The 24,081-nt window shown below is 43.7% G+C and overlaps 1 protein-coding gene across 2 annotated transcripts in view; it reads right to left on the bottom strand.

Moving 5' to 3' along the window:
* The window catches only part of PRKDC (protein kinase, DNA-activated, catalytic subunit), a 129,830-nt gene that overhangs the window by 96,794 nt on the left and 8,955 nt on the right, over nucleotides 1-24,081 (bottom strand). For both annotated transcript variants that reach the window (XM_081498002.1, XM_081498003.1), the window contains exons 8-26: nucleotides 22,081-22,136; nucleotides 21,966-21,996; nucleotides 21,322-21,479; nucleotides 19,944-20,090; nucleotides 18,526-18,690; nucleotides 17,936-18,104; nucleotides 17,522-17,571; nucleotides 16,590-16,715; nucleotides 14,981-15,133; nucleotides 13,506-13,621; nucleotides 12,776-12,935; nucleotides 12,005-12,091; nucleotides 11,507-11,626; nucleotides 11,101-11,260; nucleotides 10,341-10,447; nucleotides 8,028-8,118; nucleotides 7,177-7,340; nucleotides 6,373-6,525; nucleotides 838-945 (exon numbers count right to left, since the gene is read on the bottom strand). In XM_081498002.1, the coding sequence (XP_081354128.1) occupies nucleotides 838-945; nucleotides 6,373-6,525; nucleotides 7,177-7,340; nucleotides 8,028-8,118; nucleotides 10,341-10,447; nucleotides 11,101-11,260; nucleotides 11,507-11,626; nucleotides 12,005-12,091; nucleotides 12,776-12,935; nucleotides 13,506-13,621; nucleotides 14,981-15,133; nucleotides 16,590-16,715; nucleotides 17,522-17,571; nucleotides 17,936-18,104; nucleotides 18,526-18,690; nucleotides 19,944-20,090; nucleotides 21,322-21,479; nucleotides 21,966-21,996; nucleotides 22,081-22,136 (2,321 nt within the window). The remainder of the gene's footprint in view (nucleotides 1-837; nucleotides 946-6,372; nucleotides 6,526-7,176; nucleotides 7,341-8,027; nucleotides 8,119-10,340; nucleotides 10,448-11,100; nucleotides 11,261-11,506; nucleotides 11,627-12,004; nucleotides 12,092-12,775; nucleotides 12,936-13,505; nucleotides 13,622-14,980; nucleotides 15,134-16,589; nucleotides 16,716-17,521; nucleotides 17,572-17,935; nucleotides 18,105-18,525; nucleotides 18,691-19,943; nucleotides 20,091-21,321; nucleotides 21,480-21,965; nucleotides 21,997-22,080; nucleotides 22,137-24,081) is intronic.

The raw sequence follows: 24,081 nt of genomic DNA, 5'->3' as shown, positions 1-24,081 counted from the left end.
ATGCAATGACACTACTCACTCAACAGAGAGTGACACACACATTCAAAGAAATCAATTTTCAAAGACACAGAACTAAAGGATATTCATTTGGACAAACGTGCTATGAGTTCAACTGGGGATTTTGACTACAAAGTCAGCATATGAGAAAACAAAAGTATGGGTTGATATAATAGGTAAAAATCAGTTAATATGACATTTAAAGAAATCACATGTAGTTATTTGTACAAGCTCAGAAAATGAAAATAAAATAAGTGTGGAAAGACAGCAAGGCTTTAGCTGACCATTGCCTTCTGCCTCAGTGAGCAAGAGACCACAGCCCAACAATGCCACCTCCAGCGCCTCAGGACACTTGTATGTAAACGCTGAGCTATGATTTTTAGGGGTTTTGAGGAACTGAATCTGAATGCAGGAGAAAATGGGACAAGCTCAAACAATTCCTTTTGCTCTTAAGTATTATACCATAGACATGTTTTTAAAAACAAGAGGATACTGCAACTCTGATAAAAGTCCAGGAACATTCCTGTTCACCCTTTCCACCCTCCAAACACACATACACACACAGTCCCTCAAAGTAGATGAAGTTTGTCAAATTTATAGTTATCCTCCCAAAACAAAGCAAAAAATCTGTTTGCATGCAGCTATTTAAAAGTATCACTTAAGATAATAAATATGGCACCATGTTCATTAAATGGTATCTCACTGATTATCTAAAACAAAAGAAAAAGATGATGGATCTAGCTAGATGCTACATTCTAACACCCTGATGGGCAGCTTAAGGTCCTGAACACTGACCACACAAGTGAGTCAACAGAAATGGCAGGAGGGGATCACACTCACCAGTATTGCCTCCAGCAGGGCAACTGTGTCCTGACTCTCAAACTTCTTGTTGTTGGTGAACCAGTGAATCAGCTGCATGACCAGAGGTTCATACAGCTGCCTCGTCACCTGGAAGAGCAAGACCATCACAATTCACTTCCTTCACGCTGATCTTATAGCAGAGAAAGTTCCATTTCTATGACAGGAACAAAATTAAGCAATACCACTACTGTGGTTATACCAGTGTCCTTCTCCAGCTAAATCCTGTGACAAACATGATCTAACTTCTCCCCTCCTAAGAGGCCTGCAAAAAAAATCATGCATCCCAGAAGTCATTGTTCCTCTTATAAGTAGGGCAATCAGGGTTGACAGCGAAGGCTTCCCACATTCATCCTATTAACCTGGCCCTGAGCGTGCACAGGAGGCGGTCCATTCCCACGTCCTCTGTGGACACGCTTCCACATGCATCACAGAAGAGGCACTGCCCCTTCCCTGGCTAGAAGAAGGGAGGCAAGTCTTCACTCTATGGCACCCCAGGTTCTCACCCTAAGCAGCTCAAATGTAGACACAGTCTCTCCAGGACCCAGAGAGCCTGCCAGGCTCTGGGTTTCACAGTCCAGGTCTGGGGAAAAGATGCAGTGTCCTTTTGGATCAGAGCAATCTCCTGAGACACATGGTTATGCAGCTAGTCCTCTTTCTCTATGAGGAGTAAATGCTCACAGTCCAAGTGAAGGTGAACATCCCTGGTGTTCAGATCTCTGTCCTCTGTGTCTTACAGGCTGGCCCCACAGGAGCCCCGAGAAGTCCAGGGACTTTTACTTCCTCACTGATACTGAGCTCTAGAAGGAAACACTTGGTATGCACACCACATCGAAACTCACGTGCATGTCTTGGGACTCAGGCTAAACAGGTCCTCTTGTACCGATATTTCTCCAAAAATTATCTTCCTAAACTTGAAACAATTTTAGGCTAAATCAAAGTAAAAGAGTCTTACCTTTCAGTTTGGAAATTAACCTGGTCTTAAAGAGTTACTTTTTTGTTGCCAAAAAAATTATTTTGCATTCCTAGTACATAAATTATATATATGTACACACATATTCCTTACAGAAAATGTAGAAAACCATCCGTCTATAACCCTATATCCAATGTAGGGTTTGAATGTAACCACTGTTAACATTCAAAATCACTGTTAACACGATACACTTCTACACTTAAATATATGAATATACACGAGTGTAAAAATACACACTTTTGTTACTACCTTTTTTTCTCTTGTCTGAATACTTTTCACATGAACACACAGGCTGTATCTGTATGTTCACAGAGGCCCAGCATCTCCTGTATGGACAGAGCAGGACTTATTGCTAGAAATGCAGGTAGTTCAGAAGTGTGACTGCCATGTGCACACTGCTCTGAATGCCTCTCTGGACGAGCACGGCATCCACACTCCCTCCCGCCAGGACCACAGGCCCCTTCCCTACCAGCCTGGCAACACTCAGTTCAGTTCAGTTCAGCCGCTCAGTCATGGCCAACTCTTTGCAACCCCATGGACTGTAACATGCCAGGCTTCCCTGTCCATCACCAACTCCCTGAGCTTGCTCAAACCCATGTCCATTGAGTTGGTGATGCCATCCAATCATCTCATCCTCTGTCATCCCCTTCTCCTCCTGCCTTCAATCTTTCCCAGGATCAGGGTCTTTTCCAATGAGTCAGTTCTTCACATCAGGTGGCCAAAGTATTGGAACTTCAGCTTCAGCATCAGTCCTTCCAATGAATATTCACGACTGATTTCTTTTAGGATGGACTGGTTGGATCTCCTTGCAGTCCAAGGGACTTAAGAGTCTTCTCCAACACAATAGTTCAATAGCATCAATTCTTCAGTGCTCAACTTTCTTTATAGTCCAACTCTCACATCCATGCATGACTACTGGAAAAACCATAGTTCTTACTAGATGGACCTTTGGTGGCAAAGTAATGCCTCTGCTTTTTAATATGCTGCCTAGGTTAGTCATAGCTTTTCTTCCAAGGAGCAAGTATCTTTCAATTTCATGGCTGTAGTCACCATCTGCAGTGACTGGAACGCAAGAAAATAAAGTCTGTCACTGTTTCCATTGTTTCCCTGTCTATTTGCCATGAAGTGATGGGACCGGATGCCATGATCTTAGTTTTCTGAATGTTGAGTTTTAAGCCAGCTTTTTCACTCTCCTCTTTCACTTTCATCAAAAGGCTTTTCAGTTCCTCTTCACTTTCTGCCACAAGGGTGGTGTCATTTGCATATCTGAGGTTGTTGATATTTCTCCTGGCAATCTTGATTCCAGCTTGTGCTTCATCCAGCCTGGCATTTCACATGATGTACTCTGCATATAAGTTAAATAAGAAGGGTGACCATATACAGTCTCGACGTACTCCTTTCCTGATTTGGAACCAGTCTGTTGTTCCATGTCCAGTTCTGTTACTTCTTAACCTGCATACAGATTTCTCAGGAGGCAGGTAAGGTGGTCTGGCATTCCCATCTCTTGAAGAATTTTCCACAGTTTGTTGTGATCTACACAGTCAAAGGCTTTGGCATAGTCAATAAAGCAACACTAAACACTGGCAACACTAAAACTAAACTAAACACTGGCAAAACTAAACACTGACAATTTTTAAATTATTTGACAATGGCTACAAAAAATACAACTTTGAATTTCCTTATTTACTAAAAAGTTGAATATTCAAAATGTACTTAAGTGGCCACACGTATTTCTTTGTTCATGACCTTCCCATTTTTGTTCTTTATCCATTTGTCCATTTTAAAATATTATGTTCTTTAGCACAAAATGGCAAAAAAAAATTTTCCACTTTATACTGTTGTTCAGTTCCTAAGTCATGTCCAACTCTTCGTGACCCCATGGACTGCAGCATGCCAGGCTTCTCTGTCCCTCACTATCTCCTGGAGTTTGCTCAAATTCATGTCCATTGAGCCAATGATGCCATCCAACCATCTTGTCCTCTTTCACCCTCTTCTTCTCCCTTCAATCCTTCCCAGCAGCAGGGTCTTTTCCAATGAGTCAGCTCTTCTCATCAGATAGCCAAAGTATTGGAGCTTCCAATATCAGTCCTTCCAATGAGTATTCAGGGTTGATTTCCTTTAGGATATACTGGCTTGATCTCCTTGCTGTCCAAGAGACTCTCCCACATTAAATACATATATGTCAAAATTGTGGGGTTTGTGTCATTCAGTAGTTTTAAATACTAATCAAGTCAATATACTAATAATTTTCTTCCACATATCTGCCTTCAAATCTTGTATGAAAATCTCCCTTTCTACCCAAACTTTACAGAAAGACACCTACAAGGTAATGATAAAGTCCACAAGAGCAGCAGAATTGCATTTTAAATAAAACAGTTTCTGAACACTGCAACCCTACTTTCTCTATAAAAGAAAATTTATACATATGTTTATAAGAATGTGTTTTACTAAGATCTCGGAGAAACTTCCCAGGTTTTCTGCAGAGGATGACAGGCCTTTTCCTGGGGAGTGATGGAGGGCAGGGGGTGACGGTGGGGAGTTTACTTTTAGCAGCCTATGTTTCCATATTAATATATTTTACCTGTGAAAAAGACCATCCCTATCCAAAGATTCACACAGGCTATAATTCATTACATTTCTCTATCATATCTCCAGTTTGTTTTTCCTTCTGTATCTTTTTAATCTGAAGTTAACCTTTCATATGTTAATCACTCTGAAAGAATGTACTAAACAATCCATTTCTCACTGAGTCAGAAAACCCCGTGCACCACGCACATATTTTATGTACACACAGGGGCGCACATATCCACTGCCAGAGAGCCCCACTGGCACCTGTGCAGTAGTCCAACCGCTATACTCAGTGTCTTCCTCCTGATGTCTGCGAGGGCAGGACTCCCTCTAGGACTTGACCCGTCCACAAATTTCATGGTTAGGCTCGAGCAACTATTCTTTCAGATTGCTTTTCATGTTCAAAATGAAATACTTCTGGGATTTTTGCTGGAAGGATACCAAACTTACTGAAGGATTTGAGGAAGATTCAGCCTTTTTTCAATATTGATCCTTTTTTCTTGTCATGCTGAGCAGTTTGCAGGACCCTAGTTCCCTGACCAGGTGTCAAACCTGGGCTCTACTGGTGGGCTCAACCAGTGGAAACGCCAAGCCTTAACCACTAGACCACCTGGAAATCCCCTCAGTACTGGTTCTTCAGGCACACATCACATTCATTTTATATTCATAAAATACACGTGTGTCTTGCACGTTAAAGTTGATTCCTAGACGTTTTGTTTTATTTATTATGACCGCGCCGTGTGGCCTGCAGGAGCTCAGTTCTCTGCCCAGGGACTGACCTGTAGCATAGCACTGAAAGCCCAGAATCCGTCCACTAGGCCACCAGGGAACTCCCCCTAGATGCTTCACTATATTCTTTGATGCTGTTGTGAACAGCATACTGTAGACATATTTTCCAAGGGGTTAATACTAAAATATGAGCTATATTAAAACACTGATATATGAGAGTCCTACTTTGTAATTCATTAGCTTTCTCCTTCATTGATTCTTAGATTTATCGGTTGACACTTTGGGCTTTCAGGAGTTTTTACAAACTATATTCAAAATAATAACTTCTTTCTTCCTTTCTCTGACATCTGTGCCCTCAGGGACCGCGTGGCCTGATGAGACACCAACCCTTGCAAATAAATTCCTAGACACACGTGAAGCCGTTCTGAGAACAGGCTGCTCGCAGGCCCTGCTCTGAGTGTAGAGTCACATCTCACCATGTCTTGCCCTCGGCCCAAAAAGAGGTAGCACAGTGCTTCAAGGCTGGGGGCAGCCCGACTGTGTCATTCAGGTAAACTCTCTTCCTCATTTTAAAGGCAAAAGTAAACTACTCCTAGCTTACCAACACAAATACATTTCTAGCCTATATGGAGAGAATCACCGCTAACAAAATCTACTTCTGTGGTAAATTTCTAGTTTTGCCTCCAAATTCTATTTAATCACAGTGCATCTCACTGCACTGCTGGACTGTACTGGTTCACATATATTCCAAGGGACTTTCCATTCATGTTTATAAGTGGGTTTTTCATTTTCTATGTGTGAACCCTCTATAGCTTCACAAAATAAAGTGAGAACTTGAATGTTTTCTGTGACCCAGCAGCAAAGGCTGTGTCCCTGTTCACAAAGCCACCAGGAAAGAGCAACCTGCCAGTATCTCCAATCCCCCATGACTGCTGGCCATGGCTACCTCCACCTTCCCTCCCTGAAAGACCATGAGCGTTGACGTGACAGGGACAATGGCACACTCGGCCTCAGGTGTCACAGAAGTGACTCTTTCCAAACCCTGTGGCACATGTTTAGGGACTGCAGGCGCTTTGACAAGTCCCGAGTCCCAGGTCCTATCCAGAGATGGGAGGGCAGCGCCGGGCAGCAGGTTTCAAGGATGTTAAGAGTCGTCCCAACATCCAACAAGCTGAGATGATCACTGGACCCGATGCGACCTTTTTCCAAATTCTGTAACTGTTTCAAATTCATGATCATGCACTGACCTGGTCTACATCACACGCCAGTCGAAGCAGCACAGGAAACGTGCGCTTATAGAGCTGGAACATGGGTGGGGGGCCCTGGCCACCATCAGGCATCTGAGTGGCTTTTCCCAGCATAAACATAACCACGCTGTGCAGAAGTTCACAGGCCGCAACCTGAAACAGGCCAAGGGTCCAACAAAGGTCAAGAGCATTTTGAAATGCTACAGAACTTAGCCCTTTAAAAAAGAAAACCTGTGTAGCAGATAACTATCCCACCCATATATGAACTAACGTTAAGCAACACTTTCTGTTGTATAAGATTAACGTTTCTGTTCACTCTGCTCTGGAGCCAAGAGCTGAGAACTGAGATGTAAAAGATCCAGACACTGGGACTAACACGTTCGTAAGAGACACTGTCCCACGGTGCCCAATCACAGAACACTGCTCCATTTGTGAGCACGCTTTAACTGTTACTTCTAGAAAATCTGTTTTTAATGAACACAATGTGGAAATGTACAAATTAATATAAAAACTTGAGATCATCTGTTTTGAATCTCCCAACTTGAACAGAGAATCAAGCACAGATTAAAAATCACTTTTCAACAGCCTGTGCACTGTGTTTTCTACTATGAAGAATTCTAGTACATTAATGTTTTATCATCTATTCAGATTCTTCAGGTTTAATTTCCATTTTCCAAGGATACCTACTTCTGATAACTGAGTAGTTTCCCCATCACTAAGCTAGAGAAAACACAAAGCCCATGAAACACAACACATGTCTCCTAAGGAGCACATGGCCGACCACGGCAAATGGCCAGTGGGTACCTTGGTGTGTCTGTCACCAGCTGAGAGCGCCAGCTCCGTGACACGCGGCAGGAACAGGTCCAGGTGAATGACGGGCTTCATGTCCACGAAGGGCACTGCGAAGCTGAGCCTCCTCTCTCGGTCCCAAGCCACACAGCCCCTGGCCCTCTCCTCAGGGGACGCCGCTGTAGGAGAGATGCCAATCAGTCCTTCCTCCCCTCACCAGGACGGCCCTAGTCCACCCTCTCCTGCTCTGTTTATCACACACACGTGACAGTAACATCAGAAACCACCACACATTGTTTCTAATCTGACTGAAAGTCAAATTATGTTTAAACAAGTCTAATAGTCTGGAATGTTTAATTTTCAATTTCAGTTAAATTACTCTTCTGTGAAAAAATGATAAATGAACAATACTTTCATTAAATAGCTCCTCTCTATAACACATATTTTTCTAATAGACATTCTAACCGTTGAAATGTCAAAATCACCAGTATATTTAGGATGAAATTTTAAAACTAAAAATACAAATTTTTATTCATCAAAAACAACCTAAAAATATCCAAACATTAAGAATATTAGTATTCAAAAAGATAACTCTGAATTCCTGACACGATGTTTAACATAAAGGCCTATCCAGCTAGACTCTGCTTAAAAAATGAACAAATGCCAGACCCTGAAGACAGGAACCCACAGGCTTCAGGGCATGGCAGAAGCATTCACTCCATTAGGCAAAATATGATTCTTCAAAATCTTACTTGAAAGACATAAATGACACAGGGGAGCAAGTATCAGAAGACACCATGACCTGTGTGCATTCAGCTGAGGGGCCCGCATGTCTCAGGGGTTGCGTTACTTTCAGGAAAAGTCACCTGTTAGCAGGTTTTTGTTGATCTGTCCCCCGAGACGGCCAAGTACTTGCACTACTCGAACCCGTGTTTCTTCTAAGGACAGAGCTTCATTCTGCAAACGTGGTGACGAGAAACAACCTTGAGCTCAAAGACCCTCTCTACCGCCGATGCCCTCAATGTCTCCTTATAATCCTACACGGCACTGCTGTCATTTTACTGCAAAATCATGAAAAGAAGCCACAATTCTTTCACTCTTGCAGCCAATGTCCATTTGCTAGGTCAGCAGTTCCTGTTTCGGGAGTCCTGATACCCTTAAAAAGTACTGAGGATTCCCACAGAGCTTCTGTTAACGTGGGTCGTATTTACCAGTATTTATCTTGTTAAAACTTAGCGTCCCTGGTGGCTCAGACAGTAAAGAATCTGCCTGCAATGAGAGAGACCCAGGTTCAATCCCTGGGTTGGGACGATCCCCTGGTAGAGGGCATGGCAACCCACTCCACTATTCTTGCATGGAAAATCCCCTGAACAGAGTAGCCTGCTGGGCTACAGTCCATGGGGTTGCAAAAAGTCAGCACGACTGAGCGACTAACACTTTTACTTTTCACTATTTAAATACTTATCATTCTATTTAAAAACACTGAACCCATGACATGTTAACAAATGACATACTTTTAGGAAAACTAAGGATATATTCCAAATAAACAACCTCAGGCAAGTGGTGCTGTTCACATTTTGCATCTGTGACGGACTTCTGGGCTGTGACTGGAAAAGGGAGGAGGATTTCATAGTTTTTTTAGGTACTAGGGTTTTCTTTGATACTACTCCAAAACTGAAGCAGTAGTTTCTTAAAGGTTAGTTACAATGTGGAGTGTGAGCCCACATCAGGGAAGTTTATGCAGTCTATTACAGTACAATCCACTGGCTTGTCTAACACTCGGTTTAGGAACACAAGGTACTGCTCATCTGGAGATACTGGTTCACTGGCAACAAAGATTCTCAGATGTGCTCCTGAAGTGACAGGCCCGCTCGCTATTCCAGAGAAGACGTCAGCCAGATACTGAACAGCCAGGAGTCCGTTGCCATGCTTCCAGTAACAGTGGTGCTCACGGGGGAGGCGGCTGCTCGATGCTCCCCGAGGACAACCGCCAGCGCCTCCTGCCCCAGCACATGGGATGGTACACCATGTGTGCTCAAGGGTCGAGGCTTCGTGAAGCTTAAAGGAACCAACAGCACCACCCACCACTGCACAGTGCAAACATTACAAGTGAGAACAGTTCTGGCCTCGCACTCTGAGACCCCAGGGCCCTGTGCCTGTAAAGAAACATGCAAAACTAGAGAGATTCTCAAGAAACTTTATCTTCCTTTACCTCAACGTGATAAAATAATTTAAAACCTGTAGACACCACTTTTAGTTTCATTCAAGTCTCCCAATCAAAGGCTGTCAAGAGAGTAGCCCGCACTCACCACAAGTAGAGAAAAGCCCTTGCAGCAATAAAGACCCAGCATAGCAAAAAAAAGTAAAAATTAAAAAAAGAAATAAATGAATTTCTGATGCTGTAACAAAAACTGTCAAAAATAATGAGATCAGAGGAAACTTCCTGGAAGCTTGCAATACCAGTTCTAGATATTAAGTTACACTAACTCAATTTTCTCTATTCACATCATTTTTATCTGCTACATTATGTGCCACATCTAAAAAAAAAATCGGTCTCAAGAAATCACTGGGAAAAAAACATAAAAACTGCCATGAACTAAACTCGACAAAATGACTTATTTCAGATTTAATCAGTAAATGAGGCAATTTTATACATCCATATCAGTGTGCTGCTGCTGCTAAGTCGCTGCAGTCGTGTCCGACTCTGTGTGACCCCATAGACGGCAGCCCATCGGGCTCCCCCATCCCTGGGATTCTCCAGGCAAGAACACTGGAGTGGGTTGCCATTTCCTTCTCCAACACATGAAAGTGAAAAGTGAAAGTGAAGTCGCTCAGTCATGTCCAGCTCTTAGCGACCCCATGGACTGCAGCCTACCAGGCTCCTCCGTCCATGGGATTTTCCAGGCAAGAGTACTGGAGTGGGGTGCCATTGCCTTCTCCACCATATCAGTGTGGCAACTGCTCATTCCAAACAAAAAAAACAAGATCAAGACAATAACACAGTTTACATGTTAACACGGTTTACATTTTTATCACTAAACATATACTGAAATTATTTTCATACTGTACACAAATTTATATGTAACAATGATATTTTAAATGAAGACTTTTACTACCCACGAACATCAGAATCTGATCTCTCCACTATTTAAGGTAAAGAAAATACAAGGGTCTCTTACAGATGAAATGTTCTTTGTCCGTTTCAGATGCTTTAACACGTCTTTAGTAAATCCTTTCTGCACAGCCTGAGAAAGTGCTGACACTTCCCAGTTACTCCGGGTCTCATCTGTCAAGGGTAAACAGAAGTCAATTTTAAACAGCACTCATTCATTTAGTTAATAAACACAAGGGGAAAGACACTAGACTTTGATATGGAAGCATTAAAATCCTAATTTAAAGTATGATTAAAAATGAAATTTCTAGAACAAAAATATTAATAGTGGTTGTCTCAGGTTTAAACACCACTACCAATCAAAAGAAACAGTTTCTTGGAGGGACTTCCCTGGTGGTTTTGTGGCTAGGACTCAGTACTCCCACTGTGGTACTAAATCAGTCATATTTGAAAAACCAATAAAAATCAGGTGAAATTAGGTCAAACTATAACTTTACTATTGGATTTTCTTATAGTTTTAATCCCTGTTAGATTTATTAAATAAGAGTTTTTTTGCAAAACAATAAATTAGAATCTATAAGAAGTTCAAGGTGTTTAAGAGTTCTTCCCCTTGAAGAGTTTATAAATTTTGCTAGGATATACATGAGTAAGTAACCTATAAGTAGTTTTAATACCTCAGTTATACTTATGTCCAATTATACTGAAATGAATTGAAAAGATTACAAAAATACCAACCAAACATATTTTGAATGCAAATATGTAGAGATACCAACATATGTATTACATTATCATTTTAAGATACACATCAAAACTCTTCTATACCTTACCTGAAAAGGCTGAAGTTTTCAGATATCCATCAAGGCTAGGCAGAATATCCTTATAATAGGGTTGAATTACATGTTTGCAGATATAAACTGACCATTCTTCCAGGGCATTCAGGCCGGCTTCTGCCAGTGGGGCATAGCTCAGGCCCAGTTTAAAAGCCATCTGTACATGAGAACAAATGAGGTAATGAACACCAGGAATTTAGGACTGAGAGAGGGTTTCTTAAATGATAAGCCTTTCCTCTGTCAGAACCATGCAGGCTGGAGAGAAGGGGCACTGAAGCCCCCTCATGAAGGCCCAACCACGCGGGATGTTGGCGGGGGGTGGGGATGGGGGTTCTGACATGTGAGTGCCGCCGTGACTGCCACGTTTCTCAGGGACCACGACCCCCACGAGTGATGTGCCCACCTGCAACGCAGGGACGTAGGCTCTGATGTCAAGTGCAATGATGTCATGCGGCAGGGATAGGACAAAGGTCAAACAGGAGGCCAGGAGTTCATCTTTGTACTGCTTCATCTTAACTGACACCTCGGCAGGAAAGACAAGGTTAGTGCCATGCACCTGAACAGAGCCTTCGGTTCCACCATCAACTACGAGACATCTGATTTGCAAATATGAAAAATGATCACGTGGCCTTTGACATGACCATGTTCATTTAAAAATTAAGTACTAATCTCCAGCAAAAGTTCATGTGTTGAGTACTTAATTCCCATTATGTGGAAAAGCTAAAGAATCTATGGATCTTGAGTCGTCATCACTAAAATTATTGTGAGAAACCTCAGGGGACTTCAGAAGTGCAGTGACTTTCTCTGCCAGTGTTTTCAACCCCTCCATCCCTATGTGGATTAAACCCATTTCATCTTTAAATAACATATGATAAGACTAGATAAATCTTTTGAAAGTTACCTCTTTACCGAATTTTGCAAACAAAGCAAAGCAGGAATGCTTCTCTGGATCCTCAGGAGACGGTTTCTGACTCTTTGGACCAACGCCCTGTCAGATAAAACAGGCAATGAGCTCAGGGAATGATGACCAGATAGTCCCATGTCCTAATCTGGCAGTTCCCAGCGGTCCTTGTGAGGGGATCCATTCTCACTCTGCTGAGGCCTCATGGGGAGAGGAAGGCACTTCAGGCAGAGGCCCAAGAGGAAGCACATGTGAGGTGGGAGGGGGACAGCTGGCCAGCAGCCAGGGGCCCAAGTCCACTCCCCGTCCCGGTTATCTGATGTGCTCACCCGTGAGCTGAGACAGCTGCTCACAACTAGAGCCCCTGGACACTGACGTGGCCACTTTCCAACCTCAGGAGCCACCAGATCCCCGGGCAGCCTGGGCACGGCTGCTGAGCCGTGGCCCAGAGGCTCTGAGGACGTGAGTCTGGAAAGGGTGCCAGTGATGCTGCAGGTTGGTCCTGGTGCCATGCACACATCAGAACCTCTATAGAGCTCACACATCATCAGCCAGATGCTCGCCAGTCAAATCGGAAAATGTTCCCCATTAAACTTTTAAACAGTGTCATCCAACTGCCACTCACATCAGTTTTTCAAAATACAAATAATAAAAGTAGTAGACTTTAAAACTGCAATATGTTGTACAATATCGTATTTTAGAATGTATTTCTACACACTCATGCAATCTAAAATACACAGGAATATTCAATGTCCCACAAAAAACACTTACCTCAAAATACTTTATTTTCTTGGCATTTCTCACAGCAAGAGAAAGCAGTTTGTAGAAACCACTAATGAGTGGCAACCGTGTAGACTGCAGAATTAACTGATATGAGAAGGAATGTACCCACGGCCCAAAAAATTCTACATGTTTCTCAGGAAGAATCTCCCTGTAAAAACAAATTTAAAGCTTAACACAGAAATCCTCACCATATACTATTTTTAATCCGCTTTGAAATTATAAGTGACATAGTCAAACAAAATCATCATCTGTGATTCACCATTTTCAGGTGTATCTGTACTCCTATTTTCTCTGCTGTGCTGTGTTCTGTGCTCAGTTGCTCACTCATGTCCAATTCTTTGCAACCCCATGGACTGTAGCCCGTCAGGCTCCTGTCCATGGATTCTCCAGGCAAGAATATTGGAGTAGGTTGCCATTTCCTTCCCAGGGGATCTTCCCGACCCAGGGATCAAATCCGTGTCTCCTGCATAGACAGATTCTTTACTGTCTGAGCCACCAGAGAAGCCCCTTTATTGTCCTTACCTAAGGATCTTTTAAATACAATTTTTTAAAAAAGATAAATTTCAACAGCTATTAGATCTATTTGAAAATTTCATATAAGCTATTTTAGATTTTAAGTCCTACTATTTCATTTCTTGTGTCTACATAAGTGGTTCTCCTATGTCACAGCCAACAATTGATAGTATCTACTCTTAAGTACACAGAACTTTATGAATACCTGCAGAACTCCACCAGGTTGATGAAAGCGGAGAAGTCTTTGGGTTTCGCAGGATGCAGGTTAGCAGCTGGATCTGAGGTTGGAATCACCCAAACGCCAGCAGCTTTGTTTTCATCCTTAAAAATCAGTTGCACCAAAAACACAGTACCATTCAGTCATTCAACAAATGACTCAGCAAGTGACCCACAGACATGGGTGAGGCGTTGAGCAAGGAATGCAACAGTGAGGAAGCAGAGATGGGCCCAAAGCTCACAGTCAGCTAAAAATGACAGAACCTACATGGGAGGCCACAAGGGATGGGATAAGGAGGAATAAAAGTGCAAACACAGAAAGATCTGGAGGAGGGGGTGGGGCCACAACTTCTCAAAGGAGCCACGGTGCCGACAGAGGCAGAATCTCAAAACACAGTCATCAGTAGTGACTAGATTTCAAAATGAGAAACAGAGGACTAGTCGCTACTGTTAGGTAAAACATGAATATAAACACGTTCTATTTGTGTTTCAGACCCAGGTGGAAATGTCAAACAGGCAGGAAGGAGGGCAAGGCTGGAGACCAGACGTGTCCAGGAAACACCAACAGAGACAACAGTGACCCGGCGGTGGGGTGCGGTGGGGTGCAGGGGAGCAGAGACACAGAGACTAGGATGTGTGCTCTGCACGCAGACATGTGGCCGACAGTCTCAGGGAGTCCCTCTTTTGCTAATGAAATTACTTTAGACATGAATAAATTAAAAGCCTGAAGAGCGACAGGCCATCCCTCAATGGCCCTGACAACCAGTGTAAAACTTGGCCCTGATAAGTGCAGCCAAGTCGACAAAGGCCAGGGCCCACCTCTGCCCCCGCAGGACCCCTGACCACATGGCTTCAGCTGTGGAAGCCAACATGCAAACTTGATTCCAGGAACCACTGGGCTCAGAAACAAACTACCTTAGATGACAGTCTCACTACCTGAGTGTCCTGTTACTAGGTCTCCTCAGAGTGGACAGCAGCTCCAAGCTGGCAACCTCACGTCCAGTCTGATCTTTGAGCCCGGCCAGAAAAACGGTGCAGAAACGTGGGAGGGCTGGTCGTTCCTGCCTCCCCTTCTACTGTCTCCAGAGCCTGGAGTCCCCATGGCTATAAACCAGAGGAGCACCAGGGTGCCCAGAGCCACTGCAAAAAGCCGCCTCTACACAAAATGAGTCTAGTCTCTACTGTTGCTAAGCCAAGAGTCGTAATCCTCCCAACAACTTTTTCCACAAAGTTGCTTTAACTTATTAAACATATAAATTACTTCTGAACAATCTAATACAGAATATATTCTGCACATTGGGCAATTCAAATATCAATAGAAAAGTATCAATGACACATATTAATACTGATAAACTAATTTCCTGCCATCCTCTACAAATGTAAGATTTGCTTCTGAATACTGCAGCATGCAGACAGAGCTGGTACAAAAATGATGCAAAATTGCTACTGACAACATCTTCTAACCTCTTGTTCCCCAACATTCTGCTTTTCCAGCGTAAGATCCAGCTTTTCAACAATCTTCAAAACTGATTTTACAAATTCATCATATAGCAAACGATTCAGACTTTGAAGGGAGGAATTCACAAAGACAAATGCTTCATCTGCTAGGAGAGAATCCTGAAAGTAAAGAAAATAAATTTCAAAATGCTGCACAAAACAGTGTCAGTACGAGTATTAAATCAGCATTATGACACATAAAGATGTACACGTGTAATTAGGTATTATGGAAACATCTGTGTAAACTAGAGGAGACTTACCTCTAAGTTTTCAAGCCGTAAAATACAGACATCTTTCTAATTATTAGGACAATACCATTTCGGTCTGACATGACTTACGTAGTCACGTAACACACATAAACAGTAGTGAGTGAGAAGGTTTAGGCCAACCTCGTCCAAGTATTTACCCCATAAATGTATGTGTGCGTGTGTGTGTGTGTGTGTGAGTGAGTGAGAGACAGATGCTTCCCTGGTGGTTCAGTGGTAAAGAATCCGCCTACCAATGCAGGGGATGTCAGAGATGTGGTTTCAATCCCTGGGTTGGGAAGATCCCCTGGAGGAGGACATGGCAACCCACTCTAGTGTTCTTGCCTGGAGAATCCCATGGACAGAGGAGCCTGGTGGGTTACAGTCCATGGAGTTGCAAAGAGCTGGACACGACTGAGGGACTGAGAATATACACAAGCAGTGTGTGTATACACACATCTATACACTATCTACACACGTTCTGTATGTCTATATGCAAATGCACATGCATGCACGTATATACATGTGCACATGTAAATACACACATACTCACATACACATGCATACATAGATATGTATAAATATACATCTATCCTCAGAAGGGACTAAAAAGCACTATAATCTATTATTTCTTTCAAAGTGAAAATTCTACCATTCCAAAAACATAGACCAGTTACACTGTCTTCACTCAAACAGTCTACAGAACTTAACCTCAAAATATACCTAATATCACATATAAAAAAAGTTTTTAGATAAAATTAATACTGCTATACTACTTTACTAAGACCTTAATAAGAAAAACTCCTGATGTTTTTCACAGGACAGGAACCATCTACTGACAAAAACTGCTTTTCCTAGAGTACCTATGCTCTGTCAGAGACTACGTGAAATGGTGACCAACCCGGCTTGGAGCAGATACTGCAGAAACACCTGCCAGCAACGCAGGAAGCAGGAGGGGCAGTTCTAATGGTGACAGAACTGTGCACCCGTCTCCTTCATCCTATCACATCACCTTTAACAAATAAAGAGAGCACAGCTCTCCCACCGTGATAACACTGCCACATTTCTGACACCTTGTACGCAGTTTCTTAAGCTAAAATGAGGACTCAGCCACAGCAACTCATTAGTTTCAAATGAGTTCTATGACTTTGCTCCTCTAATTTGATTTTTTCAAGTCTCACTTTATCCTTATTTACATTACTTGAGGTACTTAAAAAAAAAAAAAGGACTGAAAGTAAAACACGCTTCTGAAATAATTAAGTCTCCAGTGTGAACCACGGAAACTATAGGGGAGCCACAGTGCTTCTGTGGCTTTCAGCTGCAGTGTTTACCATTGTCTGGTCACAGCTCAGGAGGCTCCTGAACAGGTCCACATAGTCTCTGCAGGTGGGTACTCTCCACTTGCCGATCCTGACTTCCCCCAGCACTCCAGGGTCCTCAGGCTCGGGCTTGGCTCCCTGGCGGGAAAACAGACAGCCAGCCATGCTGAGGAGGAACGGAGAACAGCAGCGCTGCTGCACCTCCCGATGTGCATTCTCGGAGCTGAGGGAGCCCCCGGCTGAAGAATGCAGCTTGGCTGAGAAAGACAGCACGTTATGAAGGCACAATAAAAGAGCTGGGAAAAGTCACCATTCTCTGACTAGGACTAAAATAGTGATGCACGAACCAAGTTTCAAAACAACACCCAAGGTACGTGCTGTAAATAATTCACCTCCTCACACAGATCTCTCATCTCATCCTATTTTCTCTAACTGAAGTAAACTTAAGACAAGCCTCCCAATATATACTAAGTATTTTGTCCTAGAGTTTCAAGAGGAAAATATCCCTCTGTAAAAATGTAGGTACAGTAATAAGGTTATGTTTAAGGATGTCTTACACCCAGAAGTTTATTTACCTGAAAAAATACTTAGGTATTACATCCTACACTTATCAAAATCTAAGGCATTGCTAGTAACAGAAAGGTCAATTTTTTTTACCCAAAAGAATTACCAATCATTGCAAGTAATTCACACATTTGTCTGCAATTTCAAACACCTGAATATAATATTAACATTGCATTTGGGAAAGCAGCTATCACATACTATAGAAAGTAATGGTAATTCTTTTAAGTCACAACTATCCTATTGGACATCTTCATTAAAGAAAATCTTTCAGGCAATCAAAAAGGCCACTTTTGTATATATACAGATTAAAAGTTCCAGCAACAGCTCTAACTTGCAAGGTGACAAAAGACTAATTTTCAAAGCACAGATACAGAATTTACCTTTTGAAGGATCACTGGCTTAGAACATATTCTGATTAAACTTTGATGCACTAAAAAGAGAAAATAAAAACAAAAATGAAAAATACACTGAAAAATACTAAACACTCAACAAAATGACAGCCATTTGGAAGTAAAGTACCTCTTGGTTTTTTTCTCTAAGTTTGTTAACACGTTTAATTTTTTTCCTTTCTTTTTTTTTATGTTTAGTTTCAAATTTTAGACTATTAAAATGCAAAAGGAAAGGATGAAAAATTCAAAAAAACTAGACAAAAAAGATTTTGGTTCACCGAAATATTAGCAGTTCTACAAGAGGCATCAAAAGACAAAAAAGAATTTGGCAATTGAATGTTCTTTATCTCAAACAACACAGTAAGATTCTTCATGCATCATCTCAGGAGTAAACTCCAAACTCACCCACAGCACCAATGCAACTCCAGAGGACGGGCCCCTTCTCCACCAGGGCCAGGAACACTCGCACAATGGCTCTGCAGCACACCAGCTGCATCTTAGGGCTGTACTGGGGGAAACTGTCCATCTGCAGGACCACGAGGTGTTCCAGGACAGGTGAGTGCACCTCAGGAACCTGCGGGGATGAGAGCACACACCAGTAGGGGCTGGGAAAACAGGCACAGCAGACACAGGGTGGGAGGATCCATGAAGAAGCAGCTTGTTACCTAAGGGACTAATTCATCATTGGGGCCGCCTGAACACACTGGAGTAAAACTGTCTGCATGCCATGTTAGCTACGATTCTATCTCAAGCAGCAATCTTAATCTTTTAGAAATATGAAAAGAGTAACAGATAGCTTTTCTGCTTTGGGAACAAAACATCAAGTTTCATGACAAAAACTATACTGAAAAACTGTACGAGGTACTAGCTAAAGAGGTCACCTTGGTCATACTGGTGCCTAAACTGACTGTATGTTACTCCCACTGCATCAAAGCAGCTGAAGACCTGGGCTAAACTCGCCAAGCTCATGCTTGGCGGGCCGCCCCCTGACTCACAGTGTCGAGGTGCAGCAGGACGCTGGCCACAGACTGCAGGAAGCTGGGCAGCTGGTACACGTGGTCCTCAGCAGCATCCGCCTCTGCGAGGAACAGCTGCCGGCATCGCTGGATGAGCTCCACGAACATCAGGTCCACGTCTCCGGCGTTCACCGCCTTGCACGGCTGGAGGGAGGCAAAACCAGTCTCCATCAACCTTACCCACCTCAGGGTGATGGCACCTAAGGTGTCTCGTTAGGCCATCTTATTATAACTGAATGTTAACAAGCTTCTCAGTGGAGAAGAAATACAGATATAAAATGCATTGTATGTCGGAAAGATGCTTTCTGAAAAACCTGTAAATACATTCTACACAGTTACTAACATACAAAACACCTACTGATTGTCACCTGTGTTTCTGGCAGGGGGCAGATGGCAGACAATTGGGTGCCGTCCCTGCAGAGGCCCAACACCCAGAGGAGGGACAGGCCCAAACCCTCCGCAGCACAGTAGCGGCATCCACAGCCACACCCTCCTAACTCAGAGACGGTCCAGCCAAACGTGTCCCAAAGACTCCTAAGACGTCGGCCCCAGTCCCGCCTTCTCACAGGCCTGGCCCAGTGTCTGTTCCGTGTTGTCTCCCTTGTTCCACCATACTCTGTCTACACCAGCTCACTACAGTGAGCAGGTGCCCGCTGCCAGACCTCAGGGTCTGAGGCTACAAAGTCTGTGCTCTCGGTCAACTCTGAGCCTCCTCACACCCATTTCCTCTGCCTTAAGCTTGTATGAACGAGCCATGGAAACGTGTGGAGATGAAGACCTTCAGGGGAAAGGAGTGTTGGGAAGAGGCAAATGAGGAGGCATCAGGATAGAGGAGTGAGCAGAGGGCTGGAAGAGACGCTCCATCCCAACAACAGGGGAGAAGCCCTGCTGGGGATCTGTACAGAGAAACAGCAGGAGACGTAATCCTCCAGTGGGAGCCATAGACCTCTCCAGGAGGATGCGACCATGTCGACTCCCAGCTTCCCCAGCAGACCTCACCCAGGCACAGGGGCTCAGGCCAGAGTGCCAGGTGTCACCACCCAGCTCCACCTCATCAGTGACGGGTGGCCGGCGTGGCCAGGAGAACATGGTGTTCCTCGTCCTCAGGCTGCAGCCATGTCTCGGTTCTGTCTACTGTTGGCTGAACCCCTACACGAGTCCCCTAACTTATCTGGGCCTCAATTTCCTCATCTGTAAAGTGGAACAATATTCCTAAAAGCTTATAGGAGAGTTATGAGTATTTGAAATAATACACAGGAAGCACTGAAAAAACACATTAACAACAAAACAAATAAGAACAATATTTTTGAAAGTGTGAGATGCTATTCAAAATATACTAAAGTATATTCCTTTAAACATTCAAACGAAACTAAAAGGGGTAAATAAGTAAGACCTACCCCTGCGAAGAGCCCGTATCCGCGGATGGCAATGGAAAGGTCCTTGCTGTTGGCATCCACGTTCCTGATGATGCTGTAGAACTGCTCCATGAAGAAGCGCAGTGGGCCCCTGTGCGCCTCAGCGTCACGTGCCACCAACAAGGAAACCTGCATTGCACAACGTTGACTTTAGAGGCATCCATCCAAACATGAAAAGGATGGAACAGCCAAGTGGGACAACATCAGTGTGCTACTACAGGTCCACAGCCACTTTTACTTGTAAAGAACCATCTGTTCAATCCACTTAGTCTCCATCAGGTTCAGAAAAGGCACTTCCTTAAGTAAGCCTTTATTACATGTGATGCATTTTTCCTAGAGAAAGGGACTGAGAGAGACCAGGTAGACACAGGAAGACATATGCACAAAACACAGGCTCCGGACTAAAGCTCCCTGATGAAGCAGAAAGCGTCCTTAGACTCATCTTTGATTCAAGGTGACACAGAGCTGGGAAGGCCCAGCGGCTGGCGAGCTCAGAGTCACCCACAGACAGGGAACACAGAGAGGGTTCAGAACTAACAACCAGGGGAAAAAAAAAAAGGTGTCTAATTTCTCAAAACAATAAGCTACAATACGTGAGCCAAAGCAAGTACTCTGAGAAGCAAGCAGATGACGATGCACCATACACAGTGACACCTGCCAGAACTCGAGACCAGCAAGGGCATCAGGAAGCACTCGCAACCTGCCCATGACCGTCTGAGACAAGGATGGGAAGAAGCCAATCACCAAAGGGAGAAGGAAGACATGCATCCACATTGCCAACATGCAGCCCACGCCCAGACCCGTACGAAGGCCCCAGGTCTCAGCACCCGGAGATGGCAGGCCACCTGCAGGCCCCCTGCACCCACACCCAACCTGGATGGAAACACTATGGGGCAGGAGGGCTCGCCTCGGCCAAGAAGCCACAGAGACACAAGCATCCTATCTAACAGGACAGCAGACCCCACCGCCCTCCCTCTCCCCTCCCTGCTCCCATGCTGACCCAGCCACTGCCTCCAGGGAGCCCTGACCTCCAGCCCTCCCTACTCCCAGCCCTCACTCACCCCTTCCTATGCCCATCCTGACCTAGGCACCACCCCTAGGGAGCCCTGACCTCCAGCCTTCCCTTCATCCCACCTCCTCACTCTCATTCAGTCTTGGCTCTGAGGACCTGATCAGACTTGATGTCTTTCAAGCTTTCTTTCTTCCAAACCTGCTGCCACTCCTGTGGTGGAGGGATAACCAACTTTTCTTTTTAAGTACTACAGAAGCTAATGGACCAACTTGTATTTTTTTTTTTTTCAAATGTTCATGCACACGACTGGAATTTATGTCTTTGCATAGAAAGAGTTTCACATAGTACCTGTTTCAGAAAAGACTCCAGAGCTGAGTGTGCAGCTTTCTTCAATTCCACGTTCATGTGGCTGCACCACTTTGAAAGGACTTCAAATAAAGAAGCGTAGTTGTCCAAAAGGCAGGTACTAAACTGAGATGCGTGCAGGGTGAATAAGGACAGGCCAGCTGCAAACACAGAACACACTGTATTTAAAACAGATGACAAAGGGCAGGACAGAAAACTAAGGAAGCTTCAGGCACACATCAAACCAAAACCGTGCTCACGAAGCCCCTGAATTCTTACTTCAGGGGCCCCACACACCTGATGCCTCCATCCTGCATTTGAATCAAGAGGCCTACAATCCAGCCAGTGACCCCCAAAACAAAGGTCAGAAGTATAATCAGGGAGGTCCACAATCCGGCCAGTGATCCCCAAAACAAAGGTCAGAAGTAAGATCAGGGTTTATTTAGATAAAGACAGAATCAAACAATCTAGATTGCTCTGAAGTAATTTCTTCTGAAATGGTGTAATCTTAGTGTGACCATCTCGAACAGCACCATCAGTGACTGCATGGGAGCATCACAGGGGTCACAGCACCACCTTCACTTGCAATCTAAGCAAAAGTTTACTCAGGTACCAACCTAATAACCTCCTTAAATGTAGACTCTTACCCAGAGGCACAGCGTATCTCTTCAGATCCATCTATTAAAAAACAAAACAAAACTATCATCAATGTTTGACAATCACAAGGCTCAGTTGTGAAAGAATTAGAATACTAAATCCTACCTGAGGACGGATTGCCTTTAATGCAAAATCAAAAATCTCTCTTGAAGTCTGGGGATCTGAGGAAAGACAAAAAGCAGTCACTGTCACAGATCATAAGGTGCATCTGGCAAAGCTCATAAGACTCTCATGACCCACCGCTCTGCTGGAGACAGAAGACCTCTTCCTCCGTTAATGAACATGCTAGTATCCAGTACTACTGCCTGAAGTCACAAAATCACAACATGACCAAAAACCTGAATTTTAGCCTCAGACCAAGGCTGAAGTCCCAGTCCTGCCACGCACTGGTTACATTAGTTTCCTATTACCACTATAACCAATTATCACAAACTTTGAGCTTAAAACAACACAAACTCACTACCACACAATTCTGGAAGTGAGCAATCTGGAACCAACATCACAGACACAAGCAGAAAATTCCGAGAATGACCTGAAGACAACAGGACAGACCTTCCACAACTGGAGACAGAAGGAGTGGCCCCTGGAGGAGGGTGGTGCCGTCAGGCCCACCCCCAGCACTGGGACCCCAGGGTCTGGACTCCACCTCAGCTCCCCAGCTGGAGACCCTGCACCCAGAAGATGAGGTGCAGGGTCTGACTCTTCCATCTAAGCCAGCAGCACCACCCACCCCACCCCGTTTCATCTGCAGACCCGACACAGCTGGTGTTCCTCCAAGCTACACCCCCAACAGCCCTTATGCGGGCCCCTGGCCGGCACCAGGACCCCTCCAAAGTGACCCCTGCCTTGCCAACACCTCAGCCAGCACCAGCATCCCCCAAAGTGGCTCCTGCCCCCAGGCTGCCCCCACACGCCAGAGCACCAGCCACAGCGTTAACCAGGCCTTAGAAACCGCAGCACAGTGGCCCCCAGGAGGCCAGGCTGGCCCACCCACCACAGGGGATGCTCCTGGAGTGCCCGGCTCCAGGGCAGTCCAGGGGAGGGGGGAGCTGCACTCCTGGACCCCACAGGACACCTTCTACACAAAGACCAAGAAATGCAGCTGAGCTACCAAACAAATAGAGAATTAGGCAGGACGAGGGGCCAAAGGTCATGTTACAAGAAAGAAGAAGACAAAACCTCAAAAATAGAATTAAGCAAAACAGAGGTAAGTAACTTCCCAGAAAAAAATTTCAAAGCAATGGTCATAAAAATGCTCAATGAACTCAGGAGAAGAATAGAAGAACACAGTAAGAACTTCAACAAAGAACTAAAAATCATATGACCATCTCAATAGATTAAGAAAAAAGTTTCTGACAAAACTGACATCCATTTATGATAACAACTTTTAATGAAGTGGGTAAAGAATGAATATACTTCAACACAGTAAAGGTCGTACATGACAAACCAAAGCCAACGTCATACTCAATGGTCAGAAGCTGAAAGCATTTCTTCCGAAATCAGGAAAAACACAAGGATGATAACTCTCATTACTTTTATTCAACATAGTATTGGAAGTCCTAGTCAGAGCAATCAGACAAGAAATAAAAGGAATCCAAAGTGGAAAGGAAGAAGTAAAACTGTCACTGTTTGCAGATGACATACTATATATATAAAATCCTAAAGAATAAATGAATTCAGTAAAGTTGCAAAATATAAAATATACATAAATCTATAGTGTTCCTATACATTAATAATAAACTATCATAAAGAAAAGTTGAACAAACAATCCTATTCATCATTGCATCTAAAAGAATAAATACTTTGGAATAAGTTAAACCAAGAAGGTAAAAGATCTATACCCTGAAGACTAAGACATTAATGAAAGAAACTGAAGACAATACATATAAATGGAAAGGTATATTGTGCTCACAAATAGAACTAATTTTGCTAAAATGTCCACACTCCTCAAAGCAGTTGACAAATTTAATGCAATCCCTATCAAAGTATCCACGGCATTTTTCACAGAACTGGAACAGATAAGCAAAAAATTTGAATGGGAACACAAACAACTCTCAATAGTCAAAACAGTCTCTGAGAAAGAAGAGCAAAGCTGGAGGCATTGGG

Source organism: Giraffa tippelskirchi, chromosome 6 (genome assembly GCF_054371585.1).
Source record: "Giraffa tippelskirchi isolate mGirTip1 chromosome 6, T2T-mGirTip1v1.2.pri, whole genome shotgun sequence".
In the NCBI taxonomy this organism is placed as follows: domain Eukaryota; kingdom Metazoa; phylum Chordata; class Mammalia; order Artiodactyla; family Giraffidae; genus Giraffa; species Giraffa tippelskirchi.
The sequence above is the reverse complement of the archived record's forward strand: the minus strand, read 5'-3'. Positions and strand labels throughout refer to the sequence as shown.